The sequence below is a fragment of the Eulemur rufifrons genome, chromosome 14, assembly GCF_041146395.1.
Source record: "Eulemur rufifrons isolate Redbay chromosome 14, OSU_ERuf_1, whole genome shotgun sequence".
Taxonomy (NCBI): Eukaryota; Metazoa; Chordata; class Mammalia; order Primates; family Lemuridae; genus Eulemur; species Eulemur rufifrons.
Genome location: NC_090996.1, coordinates 16,124,714 through 16,143,337, shown reverse-complemented (window position 1 = coordinate 16,143,337; position 18,624 = coordinate 16,124,714). Strand labels below are relative to the sequence as shown.

Here is an 18,624-nt window from a genome sequence, read left to right as displayed (position 1 = left end):
CTGCGGTTCTAGGCCTCCTAAAGACGACCTTTAGGAAGGCACGGAGACCAGGGTGGCAGCTGGGACAGACAGAGCCATGGCCCAGCCAGGCTCTGGAGTCTTAGCCCCCAAGGCCCAGGCCTGCCGTGAGGGGCCATCAGAGGCCTGTGAGGACAAACAGCGTAAAGCCCCGTTGCTGGTGCTTCACCGCTCTGTGGCTTGTGGTTCTAGGCCAGCGGAGAGTGCCTGGGGCAGGGTGGGGGTGGGGGCCATGGGTTGCAGCCAGGGACAGGGACTGTGTCTGCCACCTGCCCCGACTCCTGCAGCTGTGCCAACAGCCGCGAAACTCCCTCTGCTGCCGGATCTGGAGTCCCACGGGGTGTGCCCAATCTCCGTCTTCACTGAGCCGTTGTGTCTCTAAGGCACGGAGCATGTGAGCTTGCCCTCGCTTGCAGGCTAACTGCGGGCCTGTTTCCCCATGTCTGGTAGATCGTCCTGTGGCTTGGACAACCTCAGTGGAGGGCTCCGAGCTCCCCTGCCCACCTGACCAGCTGGCTGGGTGAGAGGTCCCACTACGCAGGCAGGCCCTGACTGCCACTTCCTACCCCCCCCAACAATGTGAAGAATGCATGCAGGTCCTCCACTCAGTGTGCAAACAGCCCAGGACCCTCAGGGAGACCCAGAAAGGACAGCGTCACAGTGGGGGCCACATGGTGAGCCTCCCACTGAGGCCAGAGAGACGGCTTCCCAGGCCTGTCCCCCAGCCAGGTACCGCACGCAAACACGCACACACATACCCCCCCCCCACAGCCCTAAGTGGTAACTGGAGTTCTGTTTCCTCACCAACCAGCTGTGAACTAATTACAAAAAGTCCTAACTAGTCGAGCCCCTCTCCAAGCATATGTTCCCAATTAAGTCAAACTACAGCTGATTTTAATCAATCTTTCTTGAAGCGGCTCAACTTGAAGACGCTCCCCCTGCAGAGGAAGAGTGAGCAGGGAGGCAGCGAGAGGACATTTGCATAGGGACACTCCCGCAGCGCCGCCAGCACGGCTCAGTGACCAAATGCCCACAGGCCTCCTCAGAGCCGCCCAGTTGCGCGGCCCCGGCCCGTCTGGAGCTGGGCAGAAGCTCGGGGCTTCGGGAATGGTCCCCTGGGGAGGCTCTGAAGGTCCAGCGTGCCCAGGACAGCCTCACACTGTCGACACCTCCTGAGCAGGCACTGGGGTGGTGAGGGCAGGCTTTGCCCTCTGTGATGGAAAAGGCGGGAAGAGCCTCCAGGCAGATGTGAACATTTGATCCCCAATAAGGCCCACAGGGGCATCTGCACCCCAATTTCATCAAGAGGGTTCTGGGGGCTCAAATGGAAAAACCAATACACCCAAGACTACACCTGGCAGAGGCAGAAGCAGAGGCAGGATCCTGCTGAGGGCAGCGGGCTCGGACGCAGGTGGGCTGGCTGGCGGCACTCTGATTCCACATGTCTAAACCGCCTTCAGACCCATTTCAAACACCACCTGGGCTCTGGCTCCTCCATTCTGCCAGTTGTTCTATGTCCTGGCCTTTGTTCCTGTCTGCGCAGTGGGACCCGCCTGCCTTCCTGTGTCATCGACGCTCAGCTCCCCCATGTCAGTCACAGGCCTTCGCACATGGAGTGAATGGAGGACTGGGGTACAAGCCCCAGCACAGGGGTCGGACAGAAACAGTCCCTTACGATGGGGTGACCAGCACCACCTGGAACGGCCAGCTCAGCCTTTGGGGTGCAAACCTCTGCTGCTCCAGACACAGTGGCTGCTGGGATCACCCAGAGCAGCCCCCGCGTGTGGGCGGGCCCACTGCTGCCCCAGCAGGCCTAGGTGGTGAGCCCGTGGCCATGCACGGGGCGTGCTCAGAGCCCAGGTCAGCTGTCACCCCGTGAAGTGTTCTCACAGAGGCCCAGGAGGAAGACGGGCGGGGAGCAGGCCAGGAGTACAGGGGGAGAAACAGACTTGCGAGATGACACACCTGGGTTCAAATCCCAGCTCTGCTCTCCAGGCAGGTGCCCTGGACCACATTACTGACCTCTGAGTGGAAGTTTCCTGACCAGTTAATAGGGGCTGCGCTGCCCATCTCAGGAGGAAGTAGTGGACCCGGGTGTGGCACAGAGCCAGCTCGTGGTCCTCACCCCCAGAGATGGCTAATGAGGGAAGCCGGGTTCAGGCCGCCCCAGGCTCCCTCCATCACGCTGACCTTCCTGGAACGAGGCCCATTTTCAGGGCAGAAATGGCCCAAAGAGCATTCTGGATTTAAGCCGGACCTGCAGTGCTGGCGGGTGCAGGCGGCAGCTGGGGGCTTGGGACGCAGCAGTCGGAGTCTGCCGCTGCTTGCAGGCCCCAGTGATCCTGGCTGAAGGACGTGAGAGCAAGTCATGCAGCCCTGTGGGTCCAGTGCCAAGTGGCAACCTGAGCCACCCACAGGGGCTGTGCGGCCTCCTCATCCCCGGGCTCAGTGCGGGGCTATCTGGAAGCCTCCACGCCCAGAGGCCCAACCTGCAGCTGCTCCCCCACCTCACTCCCCCGGGCTTGTTTCTCCCGTGCCCAGTTGGCCTAGCCCAGGGTGGCGGTCGGTTCCGTTAATCCTGGGCTGGACTCATCATCATGTCACAGCACAAATATCTGCCACCCCCTGCCCCCCCAGACCACAGGCCCAGCCCTACACTCTCCCGCTGGGCAAGCTGTGGGCACTCGCACTCCAGGCGGCTAGCCCAGCCCCTCAGCTCTGAGCAGCTCCAGGACACACCCCTGCACGAGGGGCCCCACCCCACAAAGGGCCCCAAGGAGTCAGCAGGAGGGTCCTAGGAGTCATTGCTAATCCCAGCCTCATGCTAACCAAGGTGCAGCACAGAGAGCCCTTGGCATTTCCTGCCAGATCTCCTGTCCCCATAACTCCTACATAGGAGCACTCGATTTGAAAACATACTGTCTGCACAGGACGGTGGCTGGGGGCAGCCCCTGCCTGGCGTTCACCTGTCCTCCAGTCTCACTCGCTCCTCAACCACCTCTCCAAGAGCAAGCGAGGACGCCTTGTGAGGGACCAGAAGCCCAGAGGCAGGAAAGCTGCGATGCGGGGTTCCCAGAGGATGTACTGCGCCCATCAGCAGGGTTTGGGAAGTTCGGGCTCTGCACATCCTGACAGGGCACCGCTGCCGGCCGCCGGGACTCGCCTGACAGCGGCCCAGCAGTCCCCACCAAGGCCTGCAGCCCACATGAAACACCACAAGACAGCAGGTTCCAGGCCGAGCACAGTCCAGCTGCGGGCCAGACAGAGGTCACTTCTCCCATTGTAATAAAAGAAATTTGCATTGCCTCTAATAGGTGCCAAGATAAAATCAATGGCCTGTCTAAAAGCTGGGTAATCTCAACCCTGGGAGTTTCTGCCATGGAACAATTTAGAACAGGACAAGAAAACTAAAAAGAAAGTAAAATTCAAAGAATACAAACAGCAGTCCAACTTCACACTGGCAGGTGGATGGGGACAGGCCTGGACACTACGTAGAACCACACAGTGGGCTGCACCGACCTCCCTGCCCAAGAGCCTGCTGCCGTCACATCAGACACCTGTGGGCAGTGCAGGGAGAAGGGAAGGCAGGTCACTGGAGCACGGTGGACTCCAGGCAGAGGAGGCAGGCGGCCCCACAGGCCTGTGGGCGGGAATGTCTCCCACGTCCCTGGGCTCTGGGACGCACCAACCAGGGCTGCCCCAGCACTCACCTGCAGGACACCCCTCTCCAGCTGCACCTCCAGCACCCTCTTCTCTTCTTCCAGGCGCCTGCGGTCCCCTTCCAGCTCCTCAACCTTTAACCTGCAAGAAGAGTGAGACTATGACAAGGCCTCGTGGCAGCCCCACGTGTGCAAGCAGAGGGGATGGTGGTTACCAGGGCCGGAGGGAGGTTCAGTTGGGCAGGAGGAGTGTGTTCGAGGGGCCTGTTGTATATCACCGTGATGGCAGTTAATAATAATGTGTTGTATGGATTTTAAGTGTTCGCACCACAAAATCACGTGAGGTGATGAATATGTTAATTTGTTTGAACAAGCCATTCCACCATGTATATATATTTCCAAACATCACATTGTGTACCATAAATGTATCCAATTTTTACTTGTCAATTAAACACTAAAATAATAAAAGCCCACATATACATTTTAAAACTATGGTACATCCATACAGTGGAATATTACCTAGGAATAAAAAAAAGTGCACTGCACCAGGCAGAAGACCAGGCAGGAAGCAGGGGGCTTGACAACACGCCAAACCAGCTAGACCCCCATGGCATACACAGCAGCAGACACACACTCTCCCCAGGTGCACACGGAACATTCTCCAGAATAGACCAGAGATTAAGCTACAAGTCTTAAAAAGTTAAATTTATTAATTTAATGGAATTACTTTAGTGGAATGAAATTAGAAACCAATAACAGAAGGAAACTAGAAAATTCACATATATGTGGAAGGTAAATAACACACTCTTAAATGACCAGTGGGTCAAAGAGGAAATCACAAGGGGATTATAAAATACGTGAAGAAACTTATACCTGTAAATGTCTACATTAAAAATGAAATATCCAAATCAATAACTCTCCTGTGCACCATAAGAAACTAGAGAAGGAAGAGCAAATTAAACTCAAAGCTACCAAAATGAAAGAAATAACAAAGATTAGAGCAGAGATAAGTGAGAGAGAATCTAAAAACAATACTGAAAAGAACAACAAAATTGACAAATCTTTACCTAGAGCGACTAATAAAGACTCGAATTACAAAATTCAGAAATGAAAAAGGGTATATTGCTACTGATTTTACAGAAATAACAAGAATTATGAGAGAATACTACAAACAACTGTGCACAAAACTGGATAATCTAGATGAAATAAATTCCTGTAAATATACAAACTACAAAAGCTGACTCAAGAAGAAACAGAAATTATAAACAGACCTATGACAAACAAGACTGCATCAGTAATCAAAACCCCACCAGAGACAAGAGCCCAGTCAGCTGACCTCACTAGGGAATTCTAGCAAATATTTAAAGAAGAATTAACACCTGTCTTTCCCAAACTCTTCCAAAAAGCTGATGAGGAGGGAACACATCCTAATTCACTGTAGGAGACCAGTGTCATATGCTGACTCCGAGGCCAGACAAAGACACTACCTGATAACTAGAGACCCTTATGAAGGTAAATATAAAAATCCTCACCAAGGTACCAGCAAACCGAACCCAGCCCTTGTTAGTATTATACATCACGATCAACAGGTTTATGCCAGGAACGCAAGGCTGTTTCAATACATGAAATTAATCTATGTACTACACCAGAGTTAACAGAACACAGGAAAACAGCCCACACGATCCTCTCCACCGAGGCAAAGAAAGCATTTTACAAATCCCCCTTTCGTGATAAACACTCAACAAACTAGGAACAGAAAGGGACTTCCTAAACATGATAAAGGGCATCTTTCAAAAAAATTGGTCAACCGACATTAAGGCTGCTGAGGCAGAAATGATTTGATAAAGGTTTAGTGGAAGCCCAGTGTGAGGATGCACCGGGGAAGACACAACAGAGCTGGCAGCTCCAAGGTCTGTCCCAAGTTGGAAGGTAATGGCAGAACCAGTCCAAGCTGGTTCCACTTTGTAACAAAATGGAACAAAATGACTAGTTGTTTCTAGTAGCAAAGGACCTGGGTTGCACAACACATACCCAGAGCACGCCCAGATAAATGGAGCCCGATTTACCATCCGAGCCGGCGGGAACGGAAAAGTCAACCACAGGTGGAACCCAAGTAGCCAGATCCGGGAATGGGACCACATGAAGAAACCAGGGCTGGCTGGTTCTGTTGTGATACGGACTTAAGAGCCAGGGACCACGCTACAGCGTTGTGTGACCCAGTCGGGCTGTGCCCCATTGCGTTTTTCTGTCTCCCTCACTGGTGTTCTCTGCCTATGAAACCTGCCCCCAGACCCCAGCTCGGGGAGGCAGATTTGAGCGTTGCCTCCTGCCTCCTTGCCAGCCAACTCACAATCAAGTTTTCCCTTTCCCCAGAAGCCGGTGCCCCAGTGTTGGCTTCTGCGTGAGTCAGGCAGTGAGCCCGCTGCTCAGTAACACACGGCACAGTTGCCTTCTTTCGCTGGAGGGTACAATACAGAAGTTGCAAACACTGGCTACAGGATAAAACATTCTACATGCAAGACAATCGGTAAGATTGCATGATTCAGAAATAAATCAGCAAAACTTCATGATTCAGAAACAAGTCAGTGTCCTTTTCAACGTCAGTAAGTTACATATTAATCAGTACGTCAACAGTTTGAGGAACTCAGGATGAGATTCTTCACATAGGGACAGAATGTAGGCTGGGAATCTTAAGACCTTCCCCAGGCAGTTTATCTGGAAGCTACCAAATGAGACCTGTAGCTTATTAAACCCATAGCTGATGCCAGTCCCAACGGTGAAAGACTGGAAGCTTTTCCCCTAAGATCAGTAACAAGACGAGAAGGCTGGCGTTCATTACTTCCATTCAACACAGACAGAGCAATTAGGTAAGAAAAGAAAAAAAACATCAAAATTGGAAAAGAAGTAAAAATACCCCTACTTGCAGATGCCATGATAAAGAAAACCCTAAAGAATATGCAAAAAATGTGTTACAGTCAATAAACAAATTCAGCAACATCACAAGATACAAAATCAGCATGCAAAATATCAGTTGTATTTCTATATACTAGGAATGAACAATCTGAAAAGGAAAATAATACAACAATTCCATTTATAATAGTATCAAAAAGAAGAAAACACTTAGGAATAAATTTACCCAAGAAGGTGTAAGATTTGTACCCTAAAATCTGCCAAACACTGCTAGAAGAAATTAAGGAAAACCGAAATAAACATACAGACATCCATGTTAAAGGACAGGGAGATGTAATATTGTTTAGACATCAGAGGAGTCAAAATCTTGGGGGGAAAAAAAAAAAAAACACAAACCAAAAAAAGTTAGGAGACTCATATTTCCTGATCTCAAAATTTACTACAAAGCTACAGCAATCAAAAAGGAACTTTTTTCTTTCTTTCTTTCTTTTTTTTTTAAGAAGAGACAGGGTCTCACTCTATCACCCAGGCTTAAGTGCAGTAACACAATCATAGCTCACTGCAGCCTTGAATTCCTCAAGAGATCCTCCCACCGCAGCCCCGAGTAGCTGAGACTACAGGCACGCACCACTACAACTGGCTAATTTTTCTTTCTTTCTTTCTTTCTTTTTTTTTTTTTTAAAGAGATTAGGTCTTGCTATATTGCCCAGGCTGGTCTTAAGTTCCTGGCCTCAAACAATTCTTTTGCCTTGGCCTCCAAGTAGCTGGGATTCCAGGTGGGAGCCATTGCGCCTAGAGAGGGATTGACTTTTACACACACAACTTGGATGAATCTCAAAGATGTTATGCTGAATGAAAGAGGCCAATCTCAAAAGATCACATATTGTAGGATTTGATTTATAGAACATTCTTGGAATAAACAAAACCCTAGGGATGGAGACCCATGGCTGCCAAGGGGTATGAGTGTATGTGGACAGTGGTGGGCGGAGTTGGGTGTTGAACCTATTTTGTACCCGGATTATGGAATGATTAAAATCCATAGAATTCACACCATGAAAAAAAAATATAATTTTACTATACAGTAATTTAAAAGGTAGAAAATAACTAGTCTTCTAGGATATGTCCTATATCTGATTGTGGTGGGGATCACATGCTAAGTGTACATTGGCCAACACATGACCCTGGCATCTGGTGGGGGATGGCGGTCCGTGTCTTATTACTGACACTCTTTTTTTTTTTTTTTTTTTTTTGAGACAGAGTCTCACCCTGTTGCCCAGGCTAGAGTGAGTGCCGTGGCGTCAGCCTAGCACACAGCAACCTCAAACTCCTGAGCTCAAGCGATCCTCCTGTCTCAGCCTCCCGAGTAGCTGGGACTACAGGCATGCGCCACCATGCCCGGCTAATTTTTTCTATATATATTTTTAGCTGTCCATATAATTTCTTTCTATTTTTAGTAGAGGTGGGGTTTCGCTCTTGCTCAGGCTGGTCTCGAACTCCTGAGCTCAAACGATCCGCCCACCTCGGCCTTCCAGAGTGCTAGGATTACAGGCGTGAGCCACCGCGCCCGGCCATTACTGACACTCTTTAGAGCTGCAGGCACATGGTGATAAACAAATGCAGACTTGGATTTGCTCTACTTGTTGTTTTGGAACTCGGAACATCACGCACACTCTCGACCTGCTCCTAGATGGAGGCTGCTGCCCCGACCTGGGCACTCCTCCTGCACTGAACTGCAGGCTGATGGTGGGTGCGTTCCAGGGTTGCAAACTATACCTCAATAAAATAAGTATCTTTGAAAACCTTTGGCCTGCTGCTAGAATCCAGTACAACAGAGCAGAGAATGCACACAGTGCAGTGTCTGGCCCGTGTAAGCTGTCTTTTATTACAATCGTTACTGCTGCTGCTGCTAGTACTACTAATACTACCACTACCACCACCACCACCACCACCACCACTGCTACTACTAGCGGGAATTGCTGTCATCACTTATAAAAACAATGGACCAGATTCCAAAATGCAACCAGACTCCCACCGGCTAGATAGAGTCAGTCTCTTGAGACACAAGAAATTCTCTCACAGATAAGTCAAAACATGGCCAACAGTTTATCCACAAAGATGTTCATCATAGCTTGTTCTTAATAGCTGAAAACTTGAAACCACTCAAGCTACAAAAAGGAATAATCAAGTATATCATGGAACAAACTATACATTAATACTTTATAACAAGACTGTAAAAATATGGAAAAGTGTTTATGTTAGAATATAAGGTGGAGAAACAGGATTCTAATAGTATGTGTCTCACATTTTAGAAAACACGTATGAGCCGGGCACAGTGTTGCACGCCTAGAGTCCCAGCTACTCAGGAGGCTAAGGTAGGAGGATCACTTGAGCCCAGGAGTTTGAGACCAGCCTGGGCAACACAGTGAGACCCCATCTCAAAAGAAAAAAAAAAAAATATATATATATATATATATGAAGAAACATCAAAGATTTCAGTTAAAGATGGTGGCTTGAACATGTGTGTTTAAGTACAATGTCTCTCAAAATCCCACTAAAACAAGAGCAAGAGCAAAGGTTTTTCTGGTTTTGCTCACTTTTGGGGGAACATATACCAAAAGACAAAGAAAATCAAAGAAGCAGCAACGTCAAAATACCTTTGGAAGTTGGAAAGCAGATGGATGACAGCAAATGACTCGAACAAGTTGAATTCTTGGTCAGCAATGGAAAAGTTGAGAAGCTTTTACACCAAAAAATCCCCAAGGTCTCAGGAATGAGCACCCCTGGGAGTTACTTCTGGAAGCAGGAAGAAGGTAGGGGTGAAATTGGCTGACTGGTTGAAGGATTTTTCTTAAACTTTTTAGGAAGTATTTACGGTTTCATGGGAATTTGCAGAAAACGTAGCAGAGGTCCCACGCACACTTTACCCACCAGTAGTATCGAAACCAGGAAAACTACACTGGTACAATTTGCTGAGATGGTCAGATTTCAGCTCATGTGCACTTGCTATGTGCCCACTCCTGTGCAATATGTCATACGGCTGCGGTCCCCAACCCCCAGACCAGTACCGGTCCGTGGCCTGGTAGGGACTGGGCCGCAGAGCTCCGCCGACCCCTACTGCCCATCTGTGGAAAAACTGTCTTCCATGAAACTGAGGAACAGGGTGGGGGGCCCACACAGCAGGAGGTGAGCAGCTGAGGTGGGCAAGAGAGAAAAGCTTCATCTGTACTCACAGCCGCTCCCCTCCCCATTGCTCACATCGCCGCCTGAGCCCCACTTCCCCTCCCCTCATCCGTGGAAAAATTGTCTTCCATGAAACTGGTCCCTGGTGCCAAAAAGGTTGGGGACCGCTGTCATGCATGGCGATGGATGTGCTACCACCACCCAGACATGCCCATTCCAACCACAGAGGGCTCCTCTCGCTACCCTGCAGACACAGGCACCCCCACCCCCTAAAGCCTGGCAGCCTCCTATATTGCGAGAAGAGATGGTGTCACGTTGATGTTAATTATTCTTTATTCTCCAGGGAAACCGTGGCCTGGAGATATCTTTCTTAGAAGCATTTTGATTATGACTTCATTCGTTAACGTCTGTAAGACTATTCTGACCACCTGTTCATCTCGGCTGAGTTCGGTAGCTGGTGGTTTCTGAGGAAGTAGTTAATGAAACGTAAACGTACAACTGTTCGTAGGACCCCATAAGACCCTTCCGTGGCTCCAAGATCCACACTGGTGTCCCCTACTTCATTCCTGAGGTCAATGATTGTATCTTGTGTCTTTTTATATTTGTCAATTTTGCTACATGTTCATCAATTTTATTTTTTTTCCACAAAAAATCAGCCTTTTCTTTCAATACTATATCGTTTTTCTCTTTTCAATGTCGTTACTTTTTGTTCTTTGCTATTTCCTTCTTTCTGCTTGTTCTCAGCTTACATTGCTCTTCTTTTTCCAAGTTCTTGAGGTTAGAATATAAATTAGAGACTTTTCCTCTTTTCTCAAGTAAACCTTTAGTACTGGAAATTGCTCCTCAGCACTGACCCAGCTGCCCCGCGACTGCCGTGTGTGTCTTCCCACGGTCGCTCAGCTGCATTCGCTCTTCCTTTGCGGCTTCCTCTCTGACCCACAGGCAACACAGAAGTGTGGTTAATTTCCAGATGTTTGCAGATTTTCCTGCTGTTTTTCTGTTACTGACTGCTAGTCTGAGTGCATTCTGATCAGAGGACACAGTCTGCGAAGGCGAGTCCTTCAAGTTTGGGAGGTCTGTCTCGGTGAACGCCCCAGGTCAGCCAGGAGCTCTGGTTGGGCAGAGCGCTCCACGGCATCAATTAGGGCCTGTGGGCTGACAGCGACATTCGGTTCCATGTCTTCGCTGCCTTGGTCTAGTCGTTCTATCGATTGCTGAGGGTGATGAATCAGAGTCCTCCACTACAAATGTAGATTTGTCTATTTCTCCATTCAGTGCTATCTGTTTCTGGGTCATGCGCTTTGATGTTCTGCTGTTTGGCACATGTACACCTAGGAGTGCCAGACCCAGGGGCAGGGTGGAGGTTCTGCTACTGGGTGGCCCTGTGGACACCATGCTGGCAATGTGGAGACAGGTGGGGTGCAAGCTCAGTGCCCCTGCGTCCCGCTGACACCAGGATGGGGAAATGATGGGCCCCTCCTATTGCCTTGTTGCTGCGATGGGTGGAGGGGGAGCTCTCAGCTGGGCCTGCGACCTGGGGACATGGAGGGGTGGGGTGAGGAGACCCCCCATCTCACTCTGTCTCTCTGACGCGGGGTGGGGTGGAGGCCCAGCTTCCTGCCCGGCACTCCTGACACCGCCGAGCGGGGCGAAGGTCCACTCCCACCCAGCCCTGCCAGCACGGGAACCAGAGCGCTGGCTGCTTCTGGAGGCTGGGCCAGGGGGTGAGCTCCCTGCTCTGCCCAGCTGATGCTGCGGGCAGGGAGGGGGCACTGCTGCCTTGTTCCGCTTCTGTGGGTGGAGGCTGGGAACCTGGTTCCACATGGTCAACCCCGTATCTTGGCAGAACACTAGAGAGAGAAGACAGAAGATCTCTGGGCTGAGAGCAGAGCCACCCCACTGCGAGAGGAACTCAAGGGGGACTGAGGACCTCACGGTGGCACTAAGCTGCCAGCACAGTGCCCTACGTGGTGCCCTGAAGCTGGCAGGACAGGCCCACGCCCTACAGACCCGAGTCTTCTCCAGAGACACAACAGGCCAACGGAAAAGGACAGAAGACGCTGATCTCAAAGGCTCCCTATGGCCTGGCCCAGGCGGCCCCAGCAGGGCAGCCACAGGGACACCCCGACAGGCCCTGGCACTTCCAACCAGCTGCGGGTGCTCACGGTGCACAGGTCACGCAGCTCTCAGGAAACTTCCAGAATGAAACAGCCAGCAAAGGCCAAACCACCAAGCTGACAGGTTACATGGGGAGAAGAAAACTTCAAAAAGTACCACATTGACATCAAAGAAACAGCGAACATACTATATTCATAAAACATTGACGGGATGTTTTATATATAAAAGAATATTCAGAGAACAAAAAAAAACAATACCCAAACTCTCAGGAAACTAAAAGTATGATAACAGCAGTAAGAGCAAGTTGATAAAGTTGAGAAAATATTATAGAAAGTAGAACAAAAAAGATGGAAAATAGGATCAAAAAGATTAAAAAGAGAAAGAGAGAGAACTATTCGGGAAATCTAACATCCAAGTAATAGCAGATTCAGAAAGGAGGAGGAGAGAAAACAGAAGAGAGGAAGTAACCACTGGATGAGAGCACAGAGCTGTCAGGAATGCAGGGAGAAGCCACGAGCACCCAGCACAGCACGAGGCAGACCCAGGCCAAGCCCTCCTAGGAGCCCCAGGTTTGAGGACTGCCTCACCCTGGCTGCAGCTGCCATTCAAGTGGGATCGGCGGCTCAGGCCCACAGACTCCGTCCATGGCAGAGGGGAAGTCGGCAGGGTTAAACAGGATGGGACAAATGGAAGCTGCGCCCTCCAAGGCCGAACCTCAGTGGCAGCCTGGGCTGGGCTCTTAGAGATGGACCAGTCGCCCTGGGCGCTCCCAGGCAGGGACTGTCTTCCTGATCACATACACATCGGGTCATGAGTGGACGTACAGCACTGTAGTAGAGATTTGTTCAATGAAAGCTAATTTGTTTAAAAGAACATTAAAAGCTAACACCTGCTGTGTGGAAAGGACATGGGCCTGGGTGTCGGGTCCCTGGAGTATGGGTGGGGGTCACAGAGCACCATGCTGTCCCCCGGGGAGTGGGGACCCTCAGGGGTGGGTGAGGAGTCATCAAGCTGTCCCCTGAGGTGGGCCAACATCTCCAGTGCCCCCAACAACAAAGGTATCCTTCGGCCCCGAGAACTGGGGCTTCTGCATGGGCTGGGCTGGCACTCGCAGGACCCAGAAGGCAGCGAGTGTGGCGGGAAATGAGGGGGCTCCTGGAGTGTGACTAACGGGTGTTGGCACAGAAACTCGAGTCTCTGGAATCACTGAACGTCTACCAGTTGCTAAATCCACAGACAACATTTAGGATTTGCCAGAGCTGCTAGTTGACAGCAGAAAAGCGCGAGCTCAGATTTGTTCCAGTTGAAAGGGCTCTTCGGCTGCTGCCTCTTAAATCTTCACCAGCGCTCTCCCTGGCTCTCCGCGTTGGAAAAACACGCAATGTGATACATGTAATTTATATATAAGGCATATACATCTGCCTGCCTTTTTATACGTAACATATCTATGTAAAACACATACGTGTGTATGTACGCATGTGTGTGTGTACATGGTGTGGGAACCACCCTAGTCTCCCCATAGTCACTGTGAAGGGTTGGCTGGCTGTGGGGAGGAAGAGGGGGAAAGAGAGGAAGAGGAGGAGGAGGAGGAAAGGGGAAAGGGGGAAGGGGGAAGGGGGAGGAGGAGGAGAAGGAGGGAGGGGGAAGGGGGAGGAAGAAGAGTAAAAGGAGAAAGGGGCTCACCCAGAGGGAAGCCTTTCATGCCCCTGTGTGCTGGGGGTGAGGCTGGGAGTAAGGAAGACAAAGACGCCATGGGGCTGCCCCCCGGGCACCATAGCACCTGCTTGGGGCGGGCAGGGGTCTGACTGCCGTCTGGGGACAGCTCTCCCCAGGGGAGAGGGTCTGCAGCTTGCTGAGCCCCACCAGCCAGAAGGGACGCCTGAGGTGGTCCCAGTGGGTTTCCCAGCAAAGCAAAGCAGATGCCATGAGGCCCCTCATCCAAGACAACAGTGAGCTGCAGACACAGATGTCTCCCCAGGACGCAATGATCCCCAATGACAACCCTACGGGCACTTAACATGTGTCTGCCATGAGCCTGCCGTGGGCGGGGTTTGCAGCAGGGAAGCTCTAGGAGAGAGGAGGCCTGAAGTCCAGAGGCACAGCCGTGCTGCAGAGGGGCTGGGCCTCGGGGACAGGCGCTGTGACCGTGGTGAGGCAGTCCGGGCCACACCTGGCCTGCTGGGGCTCACCTGCATGTTCAGTTCAGCCTGAGCATCTTGTCCCCCTAAGAAGCAGATGAGTCAGCACAGGCTGCATGAGCCCCCATTTTCCACCCATGGTCCCAACTGCGTCCCTCATGAAAGGCAGGGTCAGCTGGGCTCTTTGTCACTGCAGGTTCCATGGCCTTGCCAGGGGCTCTCCCAGCAAACCCATTAGCTCCCAAACCTGGACCATGGTCTGCTACACGGGCTGGGGAGTCTCAAATGGGACCTGGAAGGGTGGGCAGCCGAGGATGATGCCCGCCACCGGCCCGGCTCTCAGCCACCCCCTGCAAGGCGAAGTGCTCTAGAGCTGCGGGTGACCTGCTGGCACCTCCCGGCAAAGCCTTCTAAACAGGCGCTGACCCGATTTCTATTAATTAGCCACAGAGGCTCTTCTTTCCACGGCTGCATTCTCCAAATGAGACACTTTGATCTGGATATAAAAGCTGGCAATGATAAAGGCCTTTTTTAAATTGTAAAAATAAATAAATCTAAAGTGTGCCAGCCCACACAAACCTGACACACGCCCGGCCTTCCTCCCGCCGCCGGCAGGCGAGAGACTCCAGGTACTGAAAGGCCTGGCAGAACAACACCGGTCTCTGCGAGGGCAGCTGGAGCCCAGTGCTGGGATCGGGGGCAGCCAGTTCTCTGCAGCCTCAGCCATCACCCTGATGCCTGGGGGCCACACATACTGACTCCCCAAATTTTACCACCCTACTCCAGCACCTCACCACATGGCTCCCACAGGGCCACCTGCCTCCCGTGGCATCCAGGACCATGTAGAGGCAGGTGCCAACCACGCAGCCAGCCAGCCCTTCCCAACACTCCACTACATGGGGCCCCTCCCAGCACCCCCGAGGCCTTGGATGCTTTCTCAGGGACAGTAACAGACAGCCTGTTCCAGGCAGCAGACACACACGGGACCTGTCTGGCCGCCCACCCAGCCTTGGTCTCGAGGCTCCTGCCTGACTAGACGCCCCCCCTGTGCCACTCCTCCAAGCCCACTTGCACACCACCTGCTCTCGAGGCCCCCAGCCCACTTTCCGTGCCGTGAGCGTCTTTATCATGGCACTGGGGCTGCTCCTCCACGTCGGGGTGCGTGCGGGAGGCACGCTTTACTGCTCTCTGCACGGCAACAGCCAACTGCAGCCCACAGGGGGCTGACCACAGCAAACACTTGACCAGCACTTGGCTGGGGGACAGCTGCCCACCCCTTTCAAGTCCCTCTTCCTTCTCGCCAGCCCGGCAGCCAGAGACGCGGGAGCTGCACATCGGGCCGTGTGCTCCTCCACGGCAGAGCCCCTCACGCTGGCAGAACAGACACTAAAGCCCTCTCCGCGGCCCGCGCCTGGTCTCCAGCTTCCCTGCCGTCCTGTCTGTTTCCTCGCCAACCAGCTGTGATGGCATGGCCATCCTCCCGCACCCACCCTCCCACATGGCTCCCGCACCCACCCATCAACCCTGGGACGGCACACAGATGCACTTCCTGGGGGAGCCCCTCCTGACGCCCGACACCACCCACTCCCGCGGCTCTGCAGTGCACCCCTCAGCCTGTAACCACACAGCCATGATCCCACATGCAGTCCCCAGCACACTGCAAAACGATTGCGGGCAGAGAACGGGGATCTGTGCTCACCGCTCTGCAGCCTGGCTCCCTGAGGGTGCCTCCAGCACACAGCGTCTGAACAACTGAACGACCGACGACGGCAACATGAGCACCTCACAACCCAGTGGGCCCCCAGAGGGCTATTTACAATGCCAGGGTTCATGCACGAGAAACACTTTGGAGAAAATCTCAAACCTAGAAGAGACCAGAGCTGCCACTTGCCGGACACTTGCTGGGCCAGGGCTCAGCCTGGTCTGCTGGGAAAGCCTGCCCGGCAAACTGCTGCGGGCCTAGGAGGGCTGCTCTCCCTCCACCTCCACACCTTACTGGGGCTGTTCTGTGCCCACTGGAGCTGTCTGGGCCCCAAGGCTAGTGTCTGCGGTGCCACCAGGAGAAACCCTGGACACCCGGCACCCAGCCCATAGCAGATGCTCAGAGCAGAGGGGTGGCTGCTACACTGAAGCCCCCAGAGCCGGGCCACCCTGCCATACTCAGTCTGTGTCCACAGCCGCCACCTCCATAAGAGCTTCCAGCAGCACATGCGTGATCTACCCAATAGTCACTTCCAATCACAAGCTGGAACAGCAGGGCCGACCTGGGCGCCAGAGGCCAGGAGTTCTGCCCACACCTCCCCTGGAAGTCTCCTACTGAAGCCGCCTGGTATGGCTCGGGGCAGAGGGAGGCGTGAAGAGCGCTAGGAAAGAGGCCAGCCCTCGGCCTCTGCTCAGCCAGTGCTGGGTGCTGGCAAGGAGCAGGGATAACGGGACATGCCGAGGCAAACGCAGTGGCGGAGAGTGGCAGCTGTCTCGCGGCAAGGACTGATGGGTACCGCTTGACACGTGGGCAGAGGTCTCGTCCGGCCACTGCCTTTGTGAGCGACTCTCTTCTGAAGACGCTTGCTGTGCCCCTTCCCAAAACCACAGCCCACAGACCCTCCACTGCCTCTAGCCTTGTTGTCACTGCTTTGTTGGCAACAAAGGCAGGTTCCACCAGGCAGCTCTGGGACAGGAGCTCTGCTCTCTCCTGTGCCCTGTGGACAAGAATCTCTGCAAAGAGGAACCTAAGTGGATGAAATGGGATTAAAAAGAAAATGCCTTCGGGAAGGCAACACTGGAAAGAGACGCCCACAGGCACCAGGTGGTAGCAAAGCATAAAAGGGAACAAAGTGCCAAGGCTGCAGCTCCGGAGTGGGGGACAGAGGCCGCTGGAGGGCGGGCCTGGGTGTGCTCCCTCCTCCCCGGGACATACCTGAGTGTGTCCATCTCCTCCTTGGAGAACAGGAAGCTCTGCTCAGCAGAGCTCGACTGGGCCTTCAGCATCTTCAGCTCCATCTCCAGCTATGAGGAAACACAGGACCAAGAGTCAGCCGGACTTGGGGCACCAGAGGCTGTGAGAACTTCTGCCCGACCCTGTCTGTGCCCGTGGGCAGCAGCCCCACCCAGGGCTGGCGCTGCCAGGCCACGGAGCATCTGGCTTGTGGAACCATGAGTTTCCTTTGTGTTGGCGCTTCTGTCTGCAGAACAGCAACAGACCACACAGTCCTCTGGGGCACTGGAGTCCCTGGGGAACGGGACATACGACTGGGGAGAGCATTACCTTACCTTGCTGTTGCTTTAGCAGCCACAATATTTTTATTTTGCTACCTCAAATTTCTCTACAGAACAGCATGAGATGCCGACAAGGCCCAGGAGGGAATGTGGATCTTAACTGGCTCGACACCTGGGTGAGGGAGGCCTGAGGAGAAGTGGGGAGGAGACAGGCATGGCGGGCAGGCGGCTGCTGGCTGGGGGGCTGCATGGGGTTGGGCTACGCAGGTGCCAGCCTGAGCTTGGGTGCTGGAGACTCACCCAGAGCAGCCTCTCAGCACCCCTGGCATCGCCTCCCTTCACCCAGGCACACTCTAAGGGGACATGTGGCCACAGCCTGGCAGAAACATCGAGAAGGCACAGCAGCCACTGCAGCTTGGGGTCGGTGTCCTTGGACTGGGCTCTGGCTGGCCTCAGGCCAGCCCACAGGTCCTGCCCTTGTGCCCACTGAGCCTTCAAGGCCTCAGGGGCCAGAGCACAGAACAGAGAATTCACAAGGACCAGGGGAGGAACCCCAGCGTCTCCATGCTCTCTGCCACTTGCTGTCCTTGCAAACTCAGGATATGACATCACCTCTCTGATCCTGAGATTCTGCCTCCTGCCAACACAGGGAGAATCTAGCAGGTGCCCCTTGGACAAGCGCACGGCCCTGATACCCTCCTGGGGTCACCGTACTCCCCTAGACACTCACTGCCCTCAGGGCCAGCTGAGGTCCTGTGATGGACAATGGTCCTGCCCCATCCCCACACCGTCCCACCCTGGCCTCCATGCGTCCACTCTGCCAGCCCTTTCCTTCTCCCCACCCGAGACAGTCACGTTCTCCCTTCTGTCCCAGCAGAATGCTGAGTCTTTGGCTGGCCCAGGGCTCCCATCTGAGCTCTGAGGGCACCTATCGAGTGTCCTCAGGGCACTGCCCCAGGGTCTTGTGCCTCTGGATCTGAGGATGGTCTGTCTCCCACGCGGGGCCGCAAGCCCAAGGGAGTGCAGAGCCCTCTGCTCTCTGGCTGCCCCTGTGTGCCCAGTGCCCTGGCCAGAACAGGCACTCAGCAGGCACCGCCATGTAAGGGGCAGGCACAGTGCCAGGACTGGAGACACAGAAGGCAGCCACTTCGCCTCCACTGGCTCTGTGGCTCGGGCCAAAGACACTCGCCCAGGGGTGACCCCTGCTCCTGCACAGACTTAGGTTTCCAGGTTCCGTCACGCGAATCTCAAATCTCAGGCGTTGTTTTCTGGCTCTCTCACAGGTGGTCAGGCATGCTGAATGGTCCCGGATTTCTCCGGAAGGTGAGGAGCGACGTGGCAGGCCGGTCTTCCTTGTGCGTGGCTTCCCGGGAAGGCGCAGCTGC

General features: G+C 53.3%; 1 protein-coding gene across 2 annotated transcripts in view; it reads right to left on the bottom strand.

Moving 5' to 3' along the window:
- Positions 1-18,624, bottom strand: part of MAD1L1 (mitotic arrest deficient 1 like 1) — a 368,629-nt gene that overhangs the window by 121,477 nt on the left and 228,528 nt on the right. For both annotated transcript variants that reach the window (XM_069486644.1, XM_069486645.1), the window contains exons 15-16: positions 16,941-17,029; positions 3,729-3,819 (exon numbers count right to left, since the gene is read on the bottom strand). In XM_069486644.1, the coding sequence (XP_069342745.1) occupies positions 3,729-3,819; positions 16,941-17,029 (180 nt within the window). The remainder of the gene's footprint in view (positions 1-3,728; positions 3,820-16,940; positions 17,030-18,624) is intronic.